The 15,805-nt window shown below is 56.2% G+C and overlaps 1 protein-coding gene across 6 annotated transcripts in view; it reads right to left on the bottom strand.

Annotated features, from left to right (window-relative positions):
• Positions 1-10,426: 10,426 nt before the first annotated feature.
• Positions 10,427-15,805, bottom strand: part of RAP1A (RAP1A, member of RAS oncogene family) — a 29,260-nt gene continuing 23,881 nt past the window's right edge. For all 6 annotated transcript variants that reach the window (XM_053963815.1, XM_053963818.1, XM_053963820.1 and 3 more), the window contains exons 7-9: positions 14,585-14,728; positions 12,058-12,173; positions 10,427-11,153 (exon numbers count right to left, since the gene is read on the bottom strand). In XM_053963815.1, the coding sequence (XP_053819790.1) occupies positions 12,087-12,173; positions 14,585-14,728 (231 nt within the window). In that variant the 3' untranslated portion in view covers positions 10,427-11,153; positions 12,058-12,086. The remainder of the gene's footprint in view (positions 11,154-12,057; positions 12,174-14,584; positions 14,729-15,805) is intronic.

Genomic DNA, 15,805 nt, shown 5'->3' with positions numbered 1-15,805 from the left:
AACTTTGAAAGGAACTTTAAAACTTTTATAAGAATAAATTAACACTGGGGCACATCCCAGCCGCGCCCGCTGGCACCAGAGGCTGAGCCCCTGAGAGGAGCTGCTGGGTGGGGATTGCCCAGGAGAGCTGAGCACTCCCACCTGGCTTCTGAGAGCTGTCCCTGACCCCTGTGAGCTGCCCCTGACCCCTGAGAGCTGTCCCTGACCCCTGAGAGCTGCCCCTGACCCCTGTGAGCTGTCCCTGGCTCCTGAGAGCTGTCCCTGACCCCTGAGAGCTGTCCCTGACCCCTGAGAGCTGTCCCTGACCCCTGAGAGCTGTCCCTGGCTCCTGTGAGCTGCCCCTGACCCCTGAGAGCTGTCCCTGGGGTGAGGCCAGGCTGAGGGTGGCACGGCCCTGGCCATGCTGACATGTGGGGTGGGAGGTGAGGGAGGCTGTGGCCGCCTCTGCCGGGCCCTGTGGTACACGGGGCACAGGCTGGCTGTGTGCAATCTGCCCGGGGCAGTCTGCAGCCCGGAATGCACACGGGCACGCTCGGTGGGAAAAGCAGCTGCCCGGGATCCCCCCTCTCCTGGCAGCCCCCCGTGTCAGCTCCCGTGCCCCTCCTGAGCGCGGAGCCCAGCCCAGCAGCTGCTGGGGCTGCCTGGAGGAGCAGCCCCGTGCCCCGTGTGCCCCCAGCAGCTGCCCCCGAGCAGGGCCGGGCGCTGCCAGAGCTGGGATCAGCTGCTGGCCCTGTCCCTCCTGCCCTGCTCAGGGACAGCCCTTGTTTCTGCTCGCCCTCGGCCCCAGCTGCCTCCCCGGCGCTCCCCTGCCCCCCAGAACTGCTGCTGTGCCAGCCCTGCCCGGAGCAGCACTGCCCTGCCCTGCCCTGCCTGGAGCAGCACTGCCCAGTGCCCTGCTGTGCCCTGCCCGGAGCAGCACTGCCCAGTGCCCTGCCAGCCCTGCCCGGAGCAGCACTGCCCTGCCCTGCTGTGCCAGCCCTGCCCGGAGCAGCACTGCCCACTGCCCTGCCCGGAGCAGCACTGCCCAGTGCCCACTGCCCTGCCCGGAGCAGCACTGCCCTGCTGTGCCAGCCCTGCCCGGAGCAGCACTGCCCTGCCCTGCTGTGCCAGCCCTGCCCGGAGCAGCACTGCCCTGCTGTGCCAGCCCTGCCCGGAGCAGCACTGCCCTGCTGTGCCAGCCCTGCCCGGAGCAGCACTGCCCAGTGCCCTGCTGTGCCAGCCCTGCCCCTCCTGGGGCAGGACAGAGCTGCTGCACCCCTGGCCGCTGCTCCCGCTGCCCTCTGCTCCAGGGACAAAGCAGGAGCTCCTGAGGACAGACAGGCTGGGGGCTCCTTCATTTGTTCCCTTCCAGAGGCTCAGATCCCCACGGGGCACTCTGCCCAGCGTGGTTTCAAACGCGCTGCTGTTCTCTCTGCCTGTTAAGTGTGTCTTCAAAAGATGTTTTGCATTAAAATAGGATTTTCCAGGGTGTTTGCAGTGACAAATCCAGTGTGGTCTAGGCTTCAGATGCTTGGAAATAGTGAGAAGATGTGGCTGCATCTCAAAGTTCTTAAGAGAAAAAATATTTAATAACTATTCTTTATAGACATTCAAATAATGAAGAATATCACCCAAGCCAGACATCCCTCCCTAATTTAGTCTCCAGAGTAGGATCTGCTAATAGATCAGAGTTGGATTTGTGAATTACAATTTCACTTCTCCAGGGACGTTTCCTGAAATTATAATGGCTTTTGCTCCTCTTTTTTTTTTCACAAAACTGCCACGAAATCGTTCTCCATTATGGAGTACGAAACCCACCTGATCAGCGCAGGGGCAGCGTCTGCGGAGGCCTGGCTGTGTTCTGCACGGCTGACAGGGGCGGCCAACCCCAACCACGGCACGGGAGCCAGAGGAGCCGGCTGCCCCTGCAGCTGCTGGGGAGGCAGCGGTGGCAGGGGCAGCCTGGGCCGCTCTGGGCTCATTGGGGATCTCTGGTCAGTCGCAGGCAGGGCTGGGTGAGCAGCACCTCCCGCAGCCCGGGCACGCAGCGCTGCAGCTGCACATCCCCGGCATGGGCGAGCGCTGGCCCATATGGCTTAATGGGCAGAGAGGATTTAGCTCTTAGCGCTAATCGAGTGCTTTTCCAGGAGCCGCTCCTGCTCCCTGGGCTTTCCCCTCCTGGAGCCCACACCCTGCTCTCCCGGCCAGATGGCCTCCAGAAGGCTCCCAAATGTGCCTGTAATTAAAAAGCCCTGATTTTCAAAACCATTTCACAGCTTATTCTTCTGACAATGAGATGGGGCTTCTCAGGCTGCTGCAGGGCAGGAGGAAAGGGAACCACGGCCGGCTGCCCTCGGGAGTGTTTTCTGTTTACTCTTTGTGGCGTGGCAGGACAGGGCCGGTGGCTTTAAACTGGAAGAGAGCAGCGTTAGACTGGATACTGGGAAGAAATTCCTCCCCGTGAGGGAGGTGAGGGCCTGGCACAGGTGCCCAGAGCAGCTGTGGGTCCCTGGCAGTGCCCAAGGCCAGGCTGGACAGGGCTTGGGACGATGGGACAATGTCCCTGCCCGGGACAGGGGGTCGGAATTAGGGATGTTTAAGGTGCCTCCCAGCCCACACCCCTGCGGGGTGGCTCAGCTGCTGCTCTCCCGCGGTACCTGCTCAGAGCTTCCCCCTCCTCCCGGCTCGTTCTGCCCCCGAGCAATGCCGGAGCTCGCAGCCCAGGGCAGCCAGCCAGGCGTTTATGCTGCAGCTGCCTGATCTGCATGTGCTCATGCTAATGGTGTGGAAACCATTCACGGCCGGCTTTGTGCGGAGTTTCCTGTGCCCTGAATGGGAGCTCTGCTTGGAAAAAGGAGAGAGCGGCTCCTCTGGATTTGCCATAATTCAAGAGGGGAACTTTCTGTGTGCTGCTCACCTGCTTTCCAAAGGTGGGATGCCGTTGGCAGGGTGGTGGGAGCTTTGCACGGAATATACGCCTTAACGAGGCAAATAACAGAGACATTCCTACGAGGAATTCTTCTTTATTCCCGAGAGGAATAGGAGGAACACTCTACTTGCAGTACAGAGTATTGGGAAATTCTCTGGAGATAAGCTGCATTGCCAGGAAAGTCGGGCAAAAGCCCTCGTCCCGCAGGGGTTTTATGGCAGCTGTAAATCACTCGGAGATGGACGGGATAAGGCGCCTCAGTCAGCCGAACCTGCACCCTGCAGGAGCCCTGCGGGAGCCGCCCCGGCCGGGCAGGAGCGCCGGGCTCCACCGGGGCTCTGTGGGTGTTGGAATCTCCCCGGAGCAGCCTGTCACCCCTGTGACAGGTTCCCGGTGTCCCCGCCGCAGGGGATTGTCCCCAGCAGGGTCCGGGTCCTTTGCCACAATGTCGTTTCCGTGTGACACATCTTGGCAGCGCTGGAGGATCGCAGGGGAGCTGTGGGCCCAGCAGAGCCCCTCATCCCCGTGAGCATCGCAGCTGCAAAGAACAACCACCAGGTTCAGGAGCTGTCCCTGGGGGCACAGCAGGGCCCCGAGCACGACACTATAAATTAATTATTTAGATGCCAGCCCTGCAATGAGAGCCATCTGGCCAGATGCCTCTGCCCTTGCCAGAGCCCCCAGGAGCTCTCAGCGCTCCATGCAGGAGGAGAGAGCTCTCCACGTGTATCCGAACGGGCCCAGGCTCCCCCTGCCCTGCCAGGAGCAGCAGTAGAACCAGAACGGCTCTCAGCACTCGGGCTCCTCAGCCATTCCTGGAATTAGGGCAGCCCCTGGACCTGCAGGGACGGCTCGGACAGCTCCTGATGCACTCAGGTAATTCCCACTCCTGTTCTCCTCTGCCAGCTCTCATTAACGGGACCCAAAGCAGTTCTGTGGTCACAGAGGTTCAGGTGTTTGTGGCCTTCAGCTCTGGGGCACTGCCAGTGTCCCCACATAACCCAGGGATGGGGACTGCGGGGAAGGACAGCCCCGGTCTGGAAGAAGCTCTGAAGGGAGCAGGTGGAGGCGTTTTCCTGGGACAACCTCGGCCTTGGCTGCAGCCAGCATCACCCAGGGGAGCCCCGCCTGCCCCGGCCGGGAAGAGCCAAGAGGGAAAGAGTTAAAAGCTGTCTCCAGGCAGGAGAACAAAACCACCATTGCACTCATCTCGCTCGCTGTGCTCATCTAATTACGTTATTTAACAGGATACCCTCTCATTGATTTTAATTACTCACATAATTTGGGAAGTAATTCGCGGCACATCCCTGCAGGGTGCATGAGTCTGAGCCGGGAACAATGTGCTCGAGTCTTCCCGGCTCCAGGGAGGGAGGGAGGCCGAGCCCAGCCCCGCAGGCCAGGGGGGACTGGGTTCCTGTCCCTCGGGAGCAGCTGCCGGGGGACCCGCGGGCCGGGATTGCCACCGCGCCCTGTCCGCGGCCGGCCCAGCCCCGAGTGCGGCGGATTTTGGGCATCCCTGGCCGGGGGCAGCGCTGCCCGGCCCCAGCTGCCGCCCGGAGGGATGCAGCAGGTCCCTGTGTCCCCATCCCCCGGGCGGAGCAGCTGCGGGGTAATTGTCCCTTTGATAGCCCTGGGGTCCTGCCAGGGCCGACTGGCACTGAGGGGGGATGCTCATCCCTCCAGAGCCCCCCGAGCATCCCGCAGCGAACCTCCCGGAGCTGCTGCTGATCCCCCGGGACCCTTAATCAAACGGTCCCCGGCATTGGTGGCTCTTAAAAATGCTTTTTACCGCGGTCCTGCAATTTTCACGTTTTTTTTAAAACACAGTTGCACACGGTTTAGCAAAATTGCACCCCCAGCACGCACTTGTTTGGTTTCTTCGCCGCCTTTTGTAAGTTCCCCTGCTTAATTAGGATGCAAACAATCCCAGAGGAATGTTTAATTAATATTATAAAGCAACAATGGGATGATTAAGCAAGTCTGGGCAGCTGCTATTTATACACAGGACATGTGGCACTTGTTGGGGGCGAGCGTGTCAAGGAAAAATCATTCCACGGATCTCTCCGTGCGGTTTTATTGCTTGTTTTAATTGTCTGGTTCAGGCCTTTTCTCCTCTTTGTGCTCGCTGAGGCAGAGCGAGAGGAGCCGAGATTTAACTCGGTCTCTTGTTCAGCTGAATTACAGTGGAAGCTTTGAGGGCCCCGAGGGCCGCGCCAACAGCCCGGCGAGCTTCGGGCGGTGAGTGCCCGAAAATGGGCCAGGAGCAGCGTCTGGGGGCCCTTGGGGCGGGAGAACATCCCGGAGGATGGGGACGGGCTGCGAGAGCCTTGCCAGGAGCTGCAGCCCCCGCTGGGCTCCGCAGCCAGGGCGGGGGGGGATGGGGGTGCAGAGATCACCTCCCACCCCTCCAAACCTGGGAATCAATGGGCTGGGCTGGAGGGGACCCTCCAGAGCCCCGTCCCAGCCCTGCCGGGGGCAGGCACTGGCCCTGGGCTGGGATGTGCTCCTCAAACAGCTCCGTGTGCCTCGAGGCGCGGGGTTTTGGGGCATCTCCCGTTTGGAAATGATTTCTCTGCAGCCTCTCAGAAGCCTGTGCACAACCTGAAGCAATTGTATTTGCCTTGGGTTGAACTCTTTTGGCACTTTCTAAAAATAAACACTCGATTTCTTCTCCTTCCCGTGGAGCTGCCTCTGCTGGGAGCAGAACCAAGCAAACTGGTAAAAAATTAAAGGAAGTGGGAAATCCAGCGGAAGGGACACAAGATGGCAACAGCACGGCCGCGGGTCTGTCAGGAACGTGCAGCCCACAGCAGACAAATAAATCCATGTCTGGCAGGGGATGGTCCTGGGCCAGCTCCACACGCTGGGCGTTGTCCCTCCTCCCTGCTCTGCCCTGGCAGCTCCAGCCCTGGCACAGATGGGGCAGAATCCCAACCCCGAGGTGCTCCAGGGCAGCAGGAGCCCAGCCCTGAGCCAAGAACCCGCAGCAGCAGCAGGACCTGGGGAGCTTTTCACCCTGGCACAGCCCCCAGAGAACTCCATCCCCGACCTTTACCCCCAAAATCTGCTTCTGGCAGCTCGAGGGGCTCGGTCCCACCACGGGCAGCAGGGGAGACACCCAGGAGCCTTTTCCTCCTGCCCGAGAGCAGCTTTTGCTCTGACTCATCGTGTCTCATTCACCACCTCACACTTATTCAATTATTACTTCAGCCCCGCTCTGGGAAGCTTATCTCACACCAAATCCTTCTCAGTCAAGCCCTAAACGCTGATTGTTTCGGAAGGAAAGGGCCAGGAGCTGCCTGCTGGCTGCTAATCAGGCTCTGCATGGCGAGGGAACACCCTGAGCTCGGCAGGCAGCAAAGCCAGCTCCTGTTCCTGCCCAGGCTGCTGGGGAAGGTGCCTGCAGCTCCTGACACACCAGAACCACAGCCCGGCCCGGTGCACAGAGCCCAGGGGCAGCACTTCCCCAGGCCCTGCTCCTGACACCGGGATGGAGCCGGTTCGGCCAGCAGCCCTGGCAGAGGGATTTGAGGGAGCCACGTCCCCTGTCCGAGGAGTCCTTCAGCTTGGATCCGTCTCCTGGGCATGCTCAGCACTTCTGGAACCTTGGGGAGAGGGGCAGATGGATGCTTTCCTGGTTCCCATGGAAATCCCTGTACATTTCTAACAGGAGTTCAGAACACTTGGCTCCTGTTTGCCACTGAGGTTTGCTGCCAAATTTCGGTGCTTCTGCCCTGGGTGAGATCAGAGTGAGCTGGCCCCGGTGCACGGGACAGGGCAGAAACCCTCAGGTGTGGAAGTGTTGGCTCATCACAGGATCACTGAGGCTGGAAAAGCCCTCTGAGATCAAGTCCAGCTGTCCCCAGCACTGCCAAGGCCACCTCTGCCCCGTGTCCCCAGGTGCCCCGTGCCAGGGCTTTGGAGCTCTCCAGGGCTGCTCCAGAGGATGCTCTGCCACATCCATCCTGCCCTCTGCTCCGCTGTGCTTGCCCTGCTCCTGCAGATTAATCTGGGGCTGCTCTCCCTCATTTCAAACATCATTTATCATACAGGATTATCCTGCAGGGGCTCCTGTGCAGTCATATTTAATAACATAAACTGCTTCAAATCAAATGATTTCTCCCGCAAATTTAAGCTGAACTGACACAGCAGCTTGACTCTTCTTATTTCCAAGGCTAAATGCGAGCTGGGTGTAGGATGCTGGATGTCTGCAGCCCTCAGAATGCCACAGCCACGTCGTGACCAGGGAGAGCCAAGGTGCAAGGGAGCTGGAGTCAATTTATCCGAGGATTTGGAACAGCCTGGGGAGGAAGGAGCAGCAGAGCTGCAACACTGCTCCCTTTCACTCAGCTCCCCCATCACTCACCCAAAACGGGTTGCAAGGAACTGGATTTCTGTGTAAAACACCTGCAGGGAAAAGGGCAGGCTTAGGGATCGCTTCCATGGGCCAGAGGACTCGGCTGGGGGCTGCTGCTCTCCTTGGGGTCGTTCTGGCGGAGACCCGGGGGCGTCTCGGGTTTCTCGGCTGGAAATCAGAGCTGGGAGCCGCGGGCAGCGCCGCCGAGCCGGGCGGTCCCGATCGGCGCAGCCAGAGCCCCATAAAGCCGCAGTGTCCCCAGCCCAGGAGCCGCTCCCCGCTGAATTTGTCCTTTGTTGGTGCTTCTGGGCGGTGGCAGCAGCTGGCCCGGGCTGGGCACTCGGAGCATCCCCCCTCCCTGCCCGCACAACGCGCTCCTTGTGCCCCCGAGCTGCCTCCGTGCCAGCGCCCGTCCGGGCTGGGCATCGCTGCTCGGGAAACGCCGCCCGTGTTCGACCCCGGGCGGCTGCCAGGGCCAGCGCCGGGTCCGTGGGCTCGTCCGAGCCACCCCCGAGCCCCGGGGACAGCCGGGCTCGAGTCCAGAGCTAGCAGGGCCGAGCCAGGACCGGGCTGCACTTCCAGCTCTGCTCCCCACTTGCCCAAAACCCGACAAATGATTTCAGCTTCCTCTGGTGCTGCTCCCTCTGAAGAGCATCCGCTGGAGCTGGGGCACAGAGGATCCAGGGGATCGTGGACAATGGGGTTTCCCACCACAGGAGGAACGAGCGGAGTTCCCTCGTGTGCAGCTTCCTGCAAAGGGGGGCCAAAGGGCTGGTTTCAGTCCTGGACAGTACAAACAGTGTTCCCCCATTTCCCTGGAGCCAGGAGAGCTCAGCCCCAGCCAGGAGCAGCCACAGGGGCAGAGCTGTGCCAGGGCTGCTGGGAGGCTGCAGCATTGGCAATTCGCCCTGGCTGGGGGCTACTGAGCCCAGAGCCCCCCGCTCCTGCTCCTCTCCCTCCTCCTGCACAGGGTTTGTCTCCAAATTTGGGGAGTTTCCCTTCCAGGAGGAAAGAGAGCTGTGGCTGAAAGCCAGAGCACTGACCAGCTGCTGCAGGGAAGCCAGTGCCAGATCCCAGCCCCAGCCAGGAGGTGGGAAGGATGTTCAGCCCCAGCCAGGAGGGCTGGAAGGATGTTCAGCCCCAGCCAGGAGGGCTGGAAGGATGTTCAGCCCCAGCCAGGAGGGCTAGCACATGCTGGTTATTCACCAAGTGGCACCTGGGCTCTGGGAAATCCAATTTCATTCCTCAGTGCCTGGTCCTGGCAGAATAAAGGAAATATTCATTAGTTTTGGTGATTTTGCAAAGGTTAATGGTGAATTTAACATGAATTTTCAAGTTTCTCTGGTGGCTGCAGGATGCAGGACCTCCCACGTCAGGCACTGCAATGGCAGGAATGCAGCTCAGAGGCAGCAGAACAAACCTGGATTTGAGCAACCCGGGAAGGTCTCCCTGTCACTGGTTTGGGTCAGCATCACAACCTGCAATTCAAACTTCCAGTGGGGCAGGACGTGTGGGATCATTTGATCCAACCCACACGGGAGGGGAAAACACTTCAAATAACCTTTAGAAAACACTGAAAACAGACAGACAAACACAGGCTGGAAGTGTGAGAGCAGCACATTTGCAGAGATGGCCAGGGCTGTCTTTGGGGGAATTTGTGCTCACAGAGGAGCTGGATGCTCCAGGGGCTCTGGGGAAATTTTAAATGTGCCCCTTTGCTCTCAGCAAAATGTTGCTGTGCTCGGCTGGGTCAAAAGCAGAAGCCTGGGACTTCTGGGAGGTTTTTCTTTTCCCATTTCTTTAGGACATTCTGCAGTGAAGTTGTTTTTAACCCACTGAGACATTAACCACCAAGTGCTTCAGGACATTTCTGTCTGACACGGCTCAAGCTGTCCCAGGGCAGAACTGGAGCTATTGTGCTAAAATCCATTAAAGAACTTTTTTTTTTTTTTTTTTAATCCAGTGAGAAAACGAGCGCCTTGTGGGAGGCAGAGGGGAGAGGAGCGGGGTGGGAAGGCTGCAAACACCTCGAATCAGAGCGATGGCAGTGGAGCCTTCCCCAGCCCTGCGCCTCTCCCACACTCCCACCTAGCGGCAGCCTCGGCTCGGGAGCGCTCCCGGCGCTCCTCCTCCTCCTCCTCCTCCTCCTCATCCTCATCCTCATCCTCACCCTCATCCTCATCCTCACCCTCACTCAGCCCCATGTGCACCCCAGTCACCGCTCACTCTGCACCCCAGTTTATACAAGAGACATCCAGCAATCACCACGTTCACTGAAATTACTTTATTGCTAAAACATTTTTACATTTTGTAAAGATAACAACCTGCCAAGACCGTGCTTCTGCTCCTCCTGAAAGAGGCACAGAGGTGGCCTGAAGCCCAGCACTGAAGCAGCCGTGCTCGTCCTAGTGAGGAGGCAGACGTTGTCACATCACCCAGGTGTTTCACCCAGTCCTGCATTTAGAACCTGGGCTCTCTGTAATTCACCAGCTGCATCAGGAACAGTTTCAGAAAAACCTGTTTACAGAAACTGCCCCCCCTGCCTTCCAGTGAACTCTGCAGCGGCTGCAGGAACATCTGTCCCCCCTCATTTCCCTGGGCAGCAGCAGGACCAGGCCTGTGCTGAGCTCTCTCCACTCTGGAGACACATTTCAATTTCTGCTCCCACCTGCTCGGGGGAGGCAGGAGCAGTCCTGAACCCCGGGGGCTCCAGCAGGGCCCCAGGAGGGGCTGGGTCCTGCACACACACAGGAGGATGCAGCAGCCACGGACCCCGCTCCTTGAAACTTTATCAACAACAAAGAAACACAAGGAACAAACCCAAAACGAAACGGAAAAACCCTTCAGCTGACCAGGGACCACCAGCCAAAACTGGGGTTGAAAGGGAGGATCATCCTCCGAGGCACACAGAGCTTGGAATGAAACCAAACTTGTGCACAGCAGAGCCACTGTGCAGAGGAAATACCTGCAGCAATACCATCTTTCAAAGGCCAAGAGAAAGCACAAGAGTTGCCTGCTGTCCTTGGGAGGGCTACATTAAATACAGCACGGGGTGGGGGCACCTCAACAAAACCCCTGATCCACCAGGATGGGAGAGGAACTCACAGGACATGGAGCAAACCCAAAGGCTGGAAACGGTAACAAAAACACAGAAACAAAAATGAAAATGTACTAAAATTTAATCATTCATAAAAGCTGTAATTTAATCTGTGACAGTAAAACACAAGAAGCAATATTAGAGTTGGTTTAGTATATTATATATTTTTGCTTTTAAAGCCATAGAAATCAGTTATCCCAGTTTTTTTTTCCTATAAAAGACCCATTTTTCCAAAGCATTATGCACAAACATTTTTAATTAGAATACAATGGCAGAATGAAAATAATGATATTCCGTAACTTTTAAATATAAAATGAAGTCAATGACTCAAAAAGTTATTTGTTGCAGTGAGTTCAAAGGGAAATTTTGGATAATATATATCTATAGTTATAGATATAAAATATAACAGTGGAACATTTTTAGTGCTTGATGGGGAGAAATTATGATAAAATGGTCAATATGAATTTTAATTATAGTAGCAATCTCTAACATTTGAAATGCATCCATGCTCCTTGGGATAATCATATGCTAGAGTCAATTATATTTATTTTCACATCTGTTAATTGCTATTGCAAAGGAGGAGGAATATTGGCTTAAATTTCCAAGAGATATACACAGAGCAACTGCTTTTTCCAGGGACTGTGTGCAAACCATTTTTAAGATCTAAATTCTTCCCGTGGTATATAAAAAACAGGAGAAGCTTCTTCCGATATGTTACTCATTTCCATAAGGTTTTGAAGTTGGGAATGCTGGCACTTTCCATTTAGGCAACAGTTCTTCATTCCTGCAATCTGGAGAAAGTAAAAGAAAATACAAATGAAGATGAGGGAGGGACATTTCTCGCTCTGCTGGTGACACCAGTGACCTCCAAGGCCTGAAAGCCCACAGGCAGCACCAGAGCTCATTTTTCCCAGAACTCAGGGCTGTTCCTGGGTGCAGAAAGAGGAGGTTGTGGGAAGTGTAACTCTCCAAAAGCTGTTTTATCAGGGCCAGAGCAGTGCCAGACAACTGCCAGGCTGCTGCAGTGCCCAGGGCTCCGGGCTCGTCTCCAGACAGGGCAGCTGAGCTGCTCTGCCCGTCCTGCACAGCACAGGCAGGGCTCTGCTGGCTCCCACAGCCCCTGAGGTGACACGGGCAGGTGGCAGAGCTGGGCCAGCACCCAGTGCCCTTCTCTGCCCCACATGGGGACACTGCTGTCCCAAACCTGGAGCTGCAGAGCTGCTGGTTCCTTCCAGGAGCACGACACAGCAGCTGTGAGCACACAGAGTTCCTGCCAAAAGACACAGGAAGATTATTTATAGCTGTGTCCACTCTTGCTGTGCTTTTTGGTTGCGTTTGGTTTTGGGTTTTTTATGTTTGTTTTGGTTTGTGTTGGGTTTTTTTTTTTTTTTTTTTTATGGTGGGCAGCCTTTTATTTCTGTGCCACTGAACCCCTTGTCCCACCCACAGCAATTTGTAACTGTCCCCAGAGGTGCCAGCACGGGGACAGCAGTGGCAGCAGAAACACCAACATGTACCAGAGGATGGAAAGGAGGCACAAGCGAGCCCTGGTGGCTCAGAGCCCGGGGTCACAGGCACCCAGAGGAGGGAGAAGGAAGCTCCTGCTCGGTCACACTCCAGGAGCAGCAGCAGAGGGAAGGGGCTCTGTCAGGAGCTCTGCTCACCTGGCCCAGGTGGGATTCAGGCACCTCTTACCTGGCTCAGAGCTGCTGCGTGATGGGAGTCTAAAGCAGCAGACATGATTTCTTCTTAGGCTTCTTCTTTTCCACTGGTGTTTTTCTATTTATCTGTCTGACCAGGTCATAAAAGATCTGCAAATGAAAAACACAAGCTGAAAACTCCAAGTGATAAAACACAAGCTGTCAAAACTGAGGCAGGCTGGGGAGCTGACAGCTCTTTCCTGGTGGCTGCAGTTATGTAAATTCAATTAAACTGCTTGAATTTATTAAATGTTTCTCAAGCAGCTGCTTATGGAAGAAGAAACCCAAAGCTCCCATCAATGTGCAGAACATAAGGGAGCTGGAAACTCAGTTTATCACCACCAAAGCCTTCAGAAGAGCAGGGCACTGAAATGGCAACAGTTTCCTTGCTTTGGAAAAGAGGGAGAAAACTCGGGATTAACAAAGGGTTTTTCAGACAGGCACAATATCCTCGAGGGTCACCCCAAGTGCCAGTGGTGCCCTGGGCTGGGGTGTGAGCAGAGCCTGCCCCAGCAGCCCAGGGCACCCCCTGTCCCCTGGCTGTCCCTGCCAACTCCTGCCCTGAGCTCCAGGGACCAACAGGGCCCTCCTTCAGCTGCAGAGCTTTGTGAGTGCTGCTGCTGGGAGTTGTTTTCCCAGCAAGACTCAACCCATTTATAGCAAAATGAGCTTTGCAAAAATGCTTGGAGCTGGGTCACAGCATTGAGGAGAAATATTTCAACCTTCAGAGGGCTCCACCCTTGTCCTTGTTTATTTTTTCCCCTTCCTGGAGTGGCTGACAGCTCACAAATTCTTGTTGATTCCAAAGAAATTCAGAAGACAAAGAAACAGTTTATAACACACTGTAACTACTGAAATTTAAGATTTTCCTTTCTCATAAATTAGATTATTTCGGTGTCAGTACTGACTGTGAGTACAGCCATCTGCAACAAGGTTTCAGGAATGCCACCATCCCTAAAAAGAGTCAGTGTGCTGCAAGAGCATCTCAGAGGTCACCAGAAGGTCGCCTGATCCACTCTGGATTAAAAGCTTATTATCTGAAAGGTTTGATTTGCATTCAGCAAATGCATGTAGGAATCTATCACTCCTCACCTAGATTTTAACAATTGTAGAAACTCCAAAAGCAGCGAGAAAGCAAGAATAAACCCCAAAAGAATGCAGATGCTTCCCCAGCCCAGGAGCCAGCAGGACAGACTCCCAGCACACTGAGCTGCTTCATTCACAGCTTCTCCCTTTGATTTCCTCAGCTTTTGTACTTTTCACAGCTAGGAAATATCAGCTGGCAGGAAACCAGAACACGAAGACCACAAGGAGGCCAGAAACTCATCCTCCAGATAACCACGCTCTTGTCTGTGCTGTGACCTCCCTGGAGGCTGCAGCCCGGCAGGGAAAGGGGGAGAGCAGGATTCCCAGGTGAGGGATGGGGGGGACACTGGGGGGGGACACCAGGACCCTTCCCAGGGGAGAGGCCCCTGTGCCTGGCGAGGGCCAGAGTGCACCCCAAAGGGTGGAAATGCACAGCCCAGCTCTGCCACGCTCCCTGGGGATCTGCTGGTGCCTGAGCTGCTCCCTGCTTCATCACCAGCCTGGTTCCACTCCAGCTCAGCCACACAGACAAATCCCTGCTGGCAGCTCAGCTCTGCTGGCTCCTGAGCCCTGCAGCCAGGCTAATCCCAGCCACAGGAGCTGCAGGCAGGGGCCTGGGGCTCCCTCCCTTTCCCCCAGCCCATGCAGCACATCCTGCTGGCTGCCAGAGCAGCCTGGCCAGGCCAAGATCCTGCTGCTCCTGCTTATCACACACCCCCTAAACGGTCCCACTTATCTGCTGGCACCAGCCCAGCTCTGCTGCACGGGGTCACCTGAGCTTTTGTGCCTGGAAACTTGGCCTCTGGCACAGGCAGATAACTCCAGCACAGAATAAAAACTTGGTGCCTGACGTGGAGCAGAGCTCCCTCAGCACAACCCACGGCCCCAGGCAGCGGGAGGAGGCACCCCAGAGAAAGGGGGTCTCAGTTAAACTCGGGGAACTGCTCAGATCTGGGCTTGGGAATGGTTTTAGCAAGCTGGGGGCTTGCAGGGGGCTGTGATGAGGCATCTGCAGCCAGAAATTCAAATGCTTCTAAAGCAACAGCCAACAGCACACAGGCCAAGGAGCACAACGGGGCATCACCCACACTGGAATGGCAGCAGCTACTGTGACAAAACACTCTCCAGATAAAGTTCATCTAAGCTAAGAGCCATCCAGCTCAGGACCCTGTGCTATTCCTGGCCCCTGGGAGGGGCTGCAGAAACACCGACCTGGGAAGTCACCCTGCCCTGCAGAGAAAAGGGAGCACATCTCCTTGGAGCACACACAGAGCACACACAGAGCACCTGACCACTGTCAGTTCAGTGGCTGAACACTGTACATGTACACTGTCCCCAGGCTGGGAGTCAGGGCCGTCCTGGACCCCCAGCCCACACACACGTGCTGCTCTCATGCCACCTTCATGCTGGGAACCCACAGAACAGGAGGCACTGACCTCGTTTACGTTGATTTTCGACTTTGCAGACGATTCTAGAAAGGCACAGTTACACCACTGTCGTGCTAAGTTCTGCCCCTGCTCTTTGCCCACGACTCGCTCTTCCTCCAGGTCACATTTATTGCCAACCAGAATCATGGGAACCTGCAGAGGAGCAAGCAGGAGGAGAGATCATCAGCAAGTTCATCTTCAGAGAGCTCCGTGCTGCTCTGGCTCTGGGACTCAGGAGGGGGAAATGCAGGGGGGGAAATGCAGGGGGGGAAGTGCAGGGGGGAAATGCGGGGGGGGAATGCAGGGGGGGAAATGCAGGGGGGGAAATGCAGGGGGGGAAATGCAGGGGGGAAATGCAGGGGGGAATGCAGGGGGGGAATGCAGGGGGGGAAATGCAGGGGGGGAAATGCAGGGGGGGAAATGCAGGGGGGGAAATGCAGGGGGGGAAATGCAGGGGGGGAATGCAGGGGGGGAAATGCAGGGGGGGAAATGCAGCATTAGCTATGGAACCCAATACAATCAGCAGACAATGATGAAGTGGCTCTGCCCCCCTCCAGTGCCTGTCATGGCTGTGGCCCTCCAAGATGTCCCACACAGGTACAGAAGGTGTCCCAGGCCAGCCTGGACCGGGCCTGGAGCTCCCTGGGGTAGTGGGAGCTGTCCCTGCCCACGGATGAGCTTTGAGGACCCTTCCAAGCCACTCTGGGATTCTGTAACACCTTCAACACGGGAAGAGAAACCCCAAAAATCTCTCGTAGCAGCCCCCAGGGCCGGGCACACCTGGCCTGGCTCCTGTCCCCTGCTGGTGACAGAATGCTGCTGTGGGCTGGCACGGGCTGAGAGCACGGCAGCACCACTGCCTGCTCCCCTCACAGCCTGGGCAGGCAGAAAAAACCCTCAAGAGCTGCAGACACGGGTGTGCACCCGCTCCATTTCCTCAAACCTTTCACTCTTTGAGCAGAAACCGAGTCCTGTCCAGCTGGAAAATAAATCACTACCTGCTTCATCTGGTAATTGAAAACACACTGGGTGTTTTTAATCTACTTCAGTGTTAATATTTGTGGTCTCTTCCTGACACAACTACACTCAAGATTAATTTTTCTCTTTAAAACTCCCAGCCATACCCATTAGAGAATGATCATATTTTTATTTTTGAGACATAAATTTTCCTTATTACATCAGGAACCTGAAGTCACAGTACAGATGAAGCAAATGCAAAAAAAGCTCATT

Source organism: Vidua chalybeata, chromosome 24 (genome assembly GCF_026979565.1).
Source record: "Vidua chalybeata isolate OUT-0048 chromosome 24, bVidCha1 merged haplotype, whole genome shotgun sequence".
NCBI classification, from domain to species: domain Eukaryota; kingdom Metazoa; phylum Chordata; class Aves; order Passeriformes; family Viduidae; genus Vidua; species Vidua chalybeata.
The sequence above is the reverse complement of the archived record's forward strand: the minus strand, read 5'-3'. Positions and strand labels throughout refer to the sequence as shown.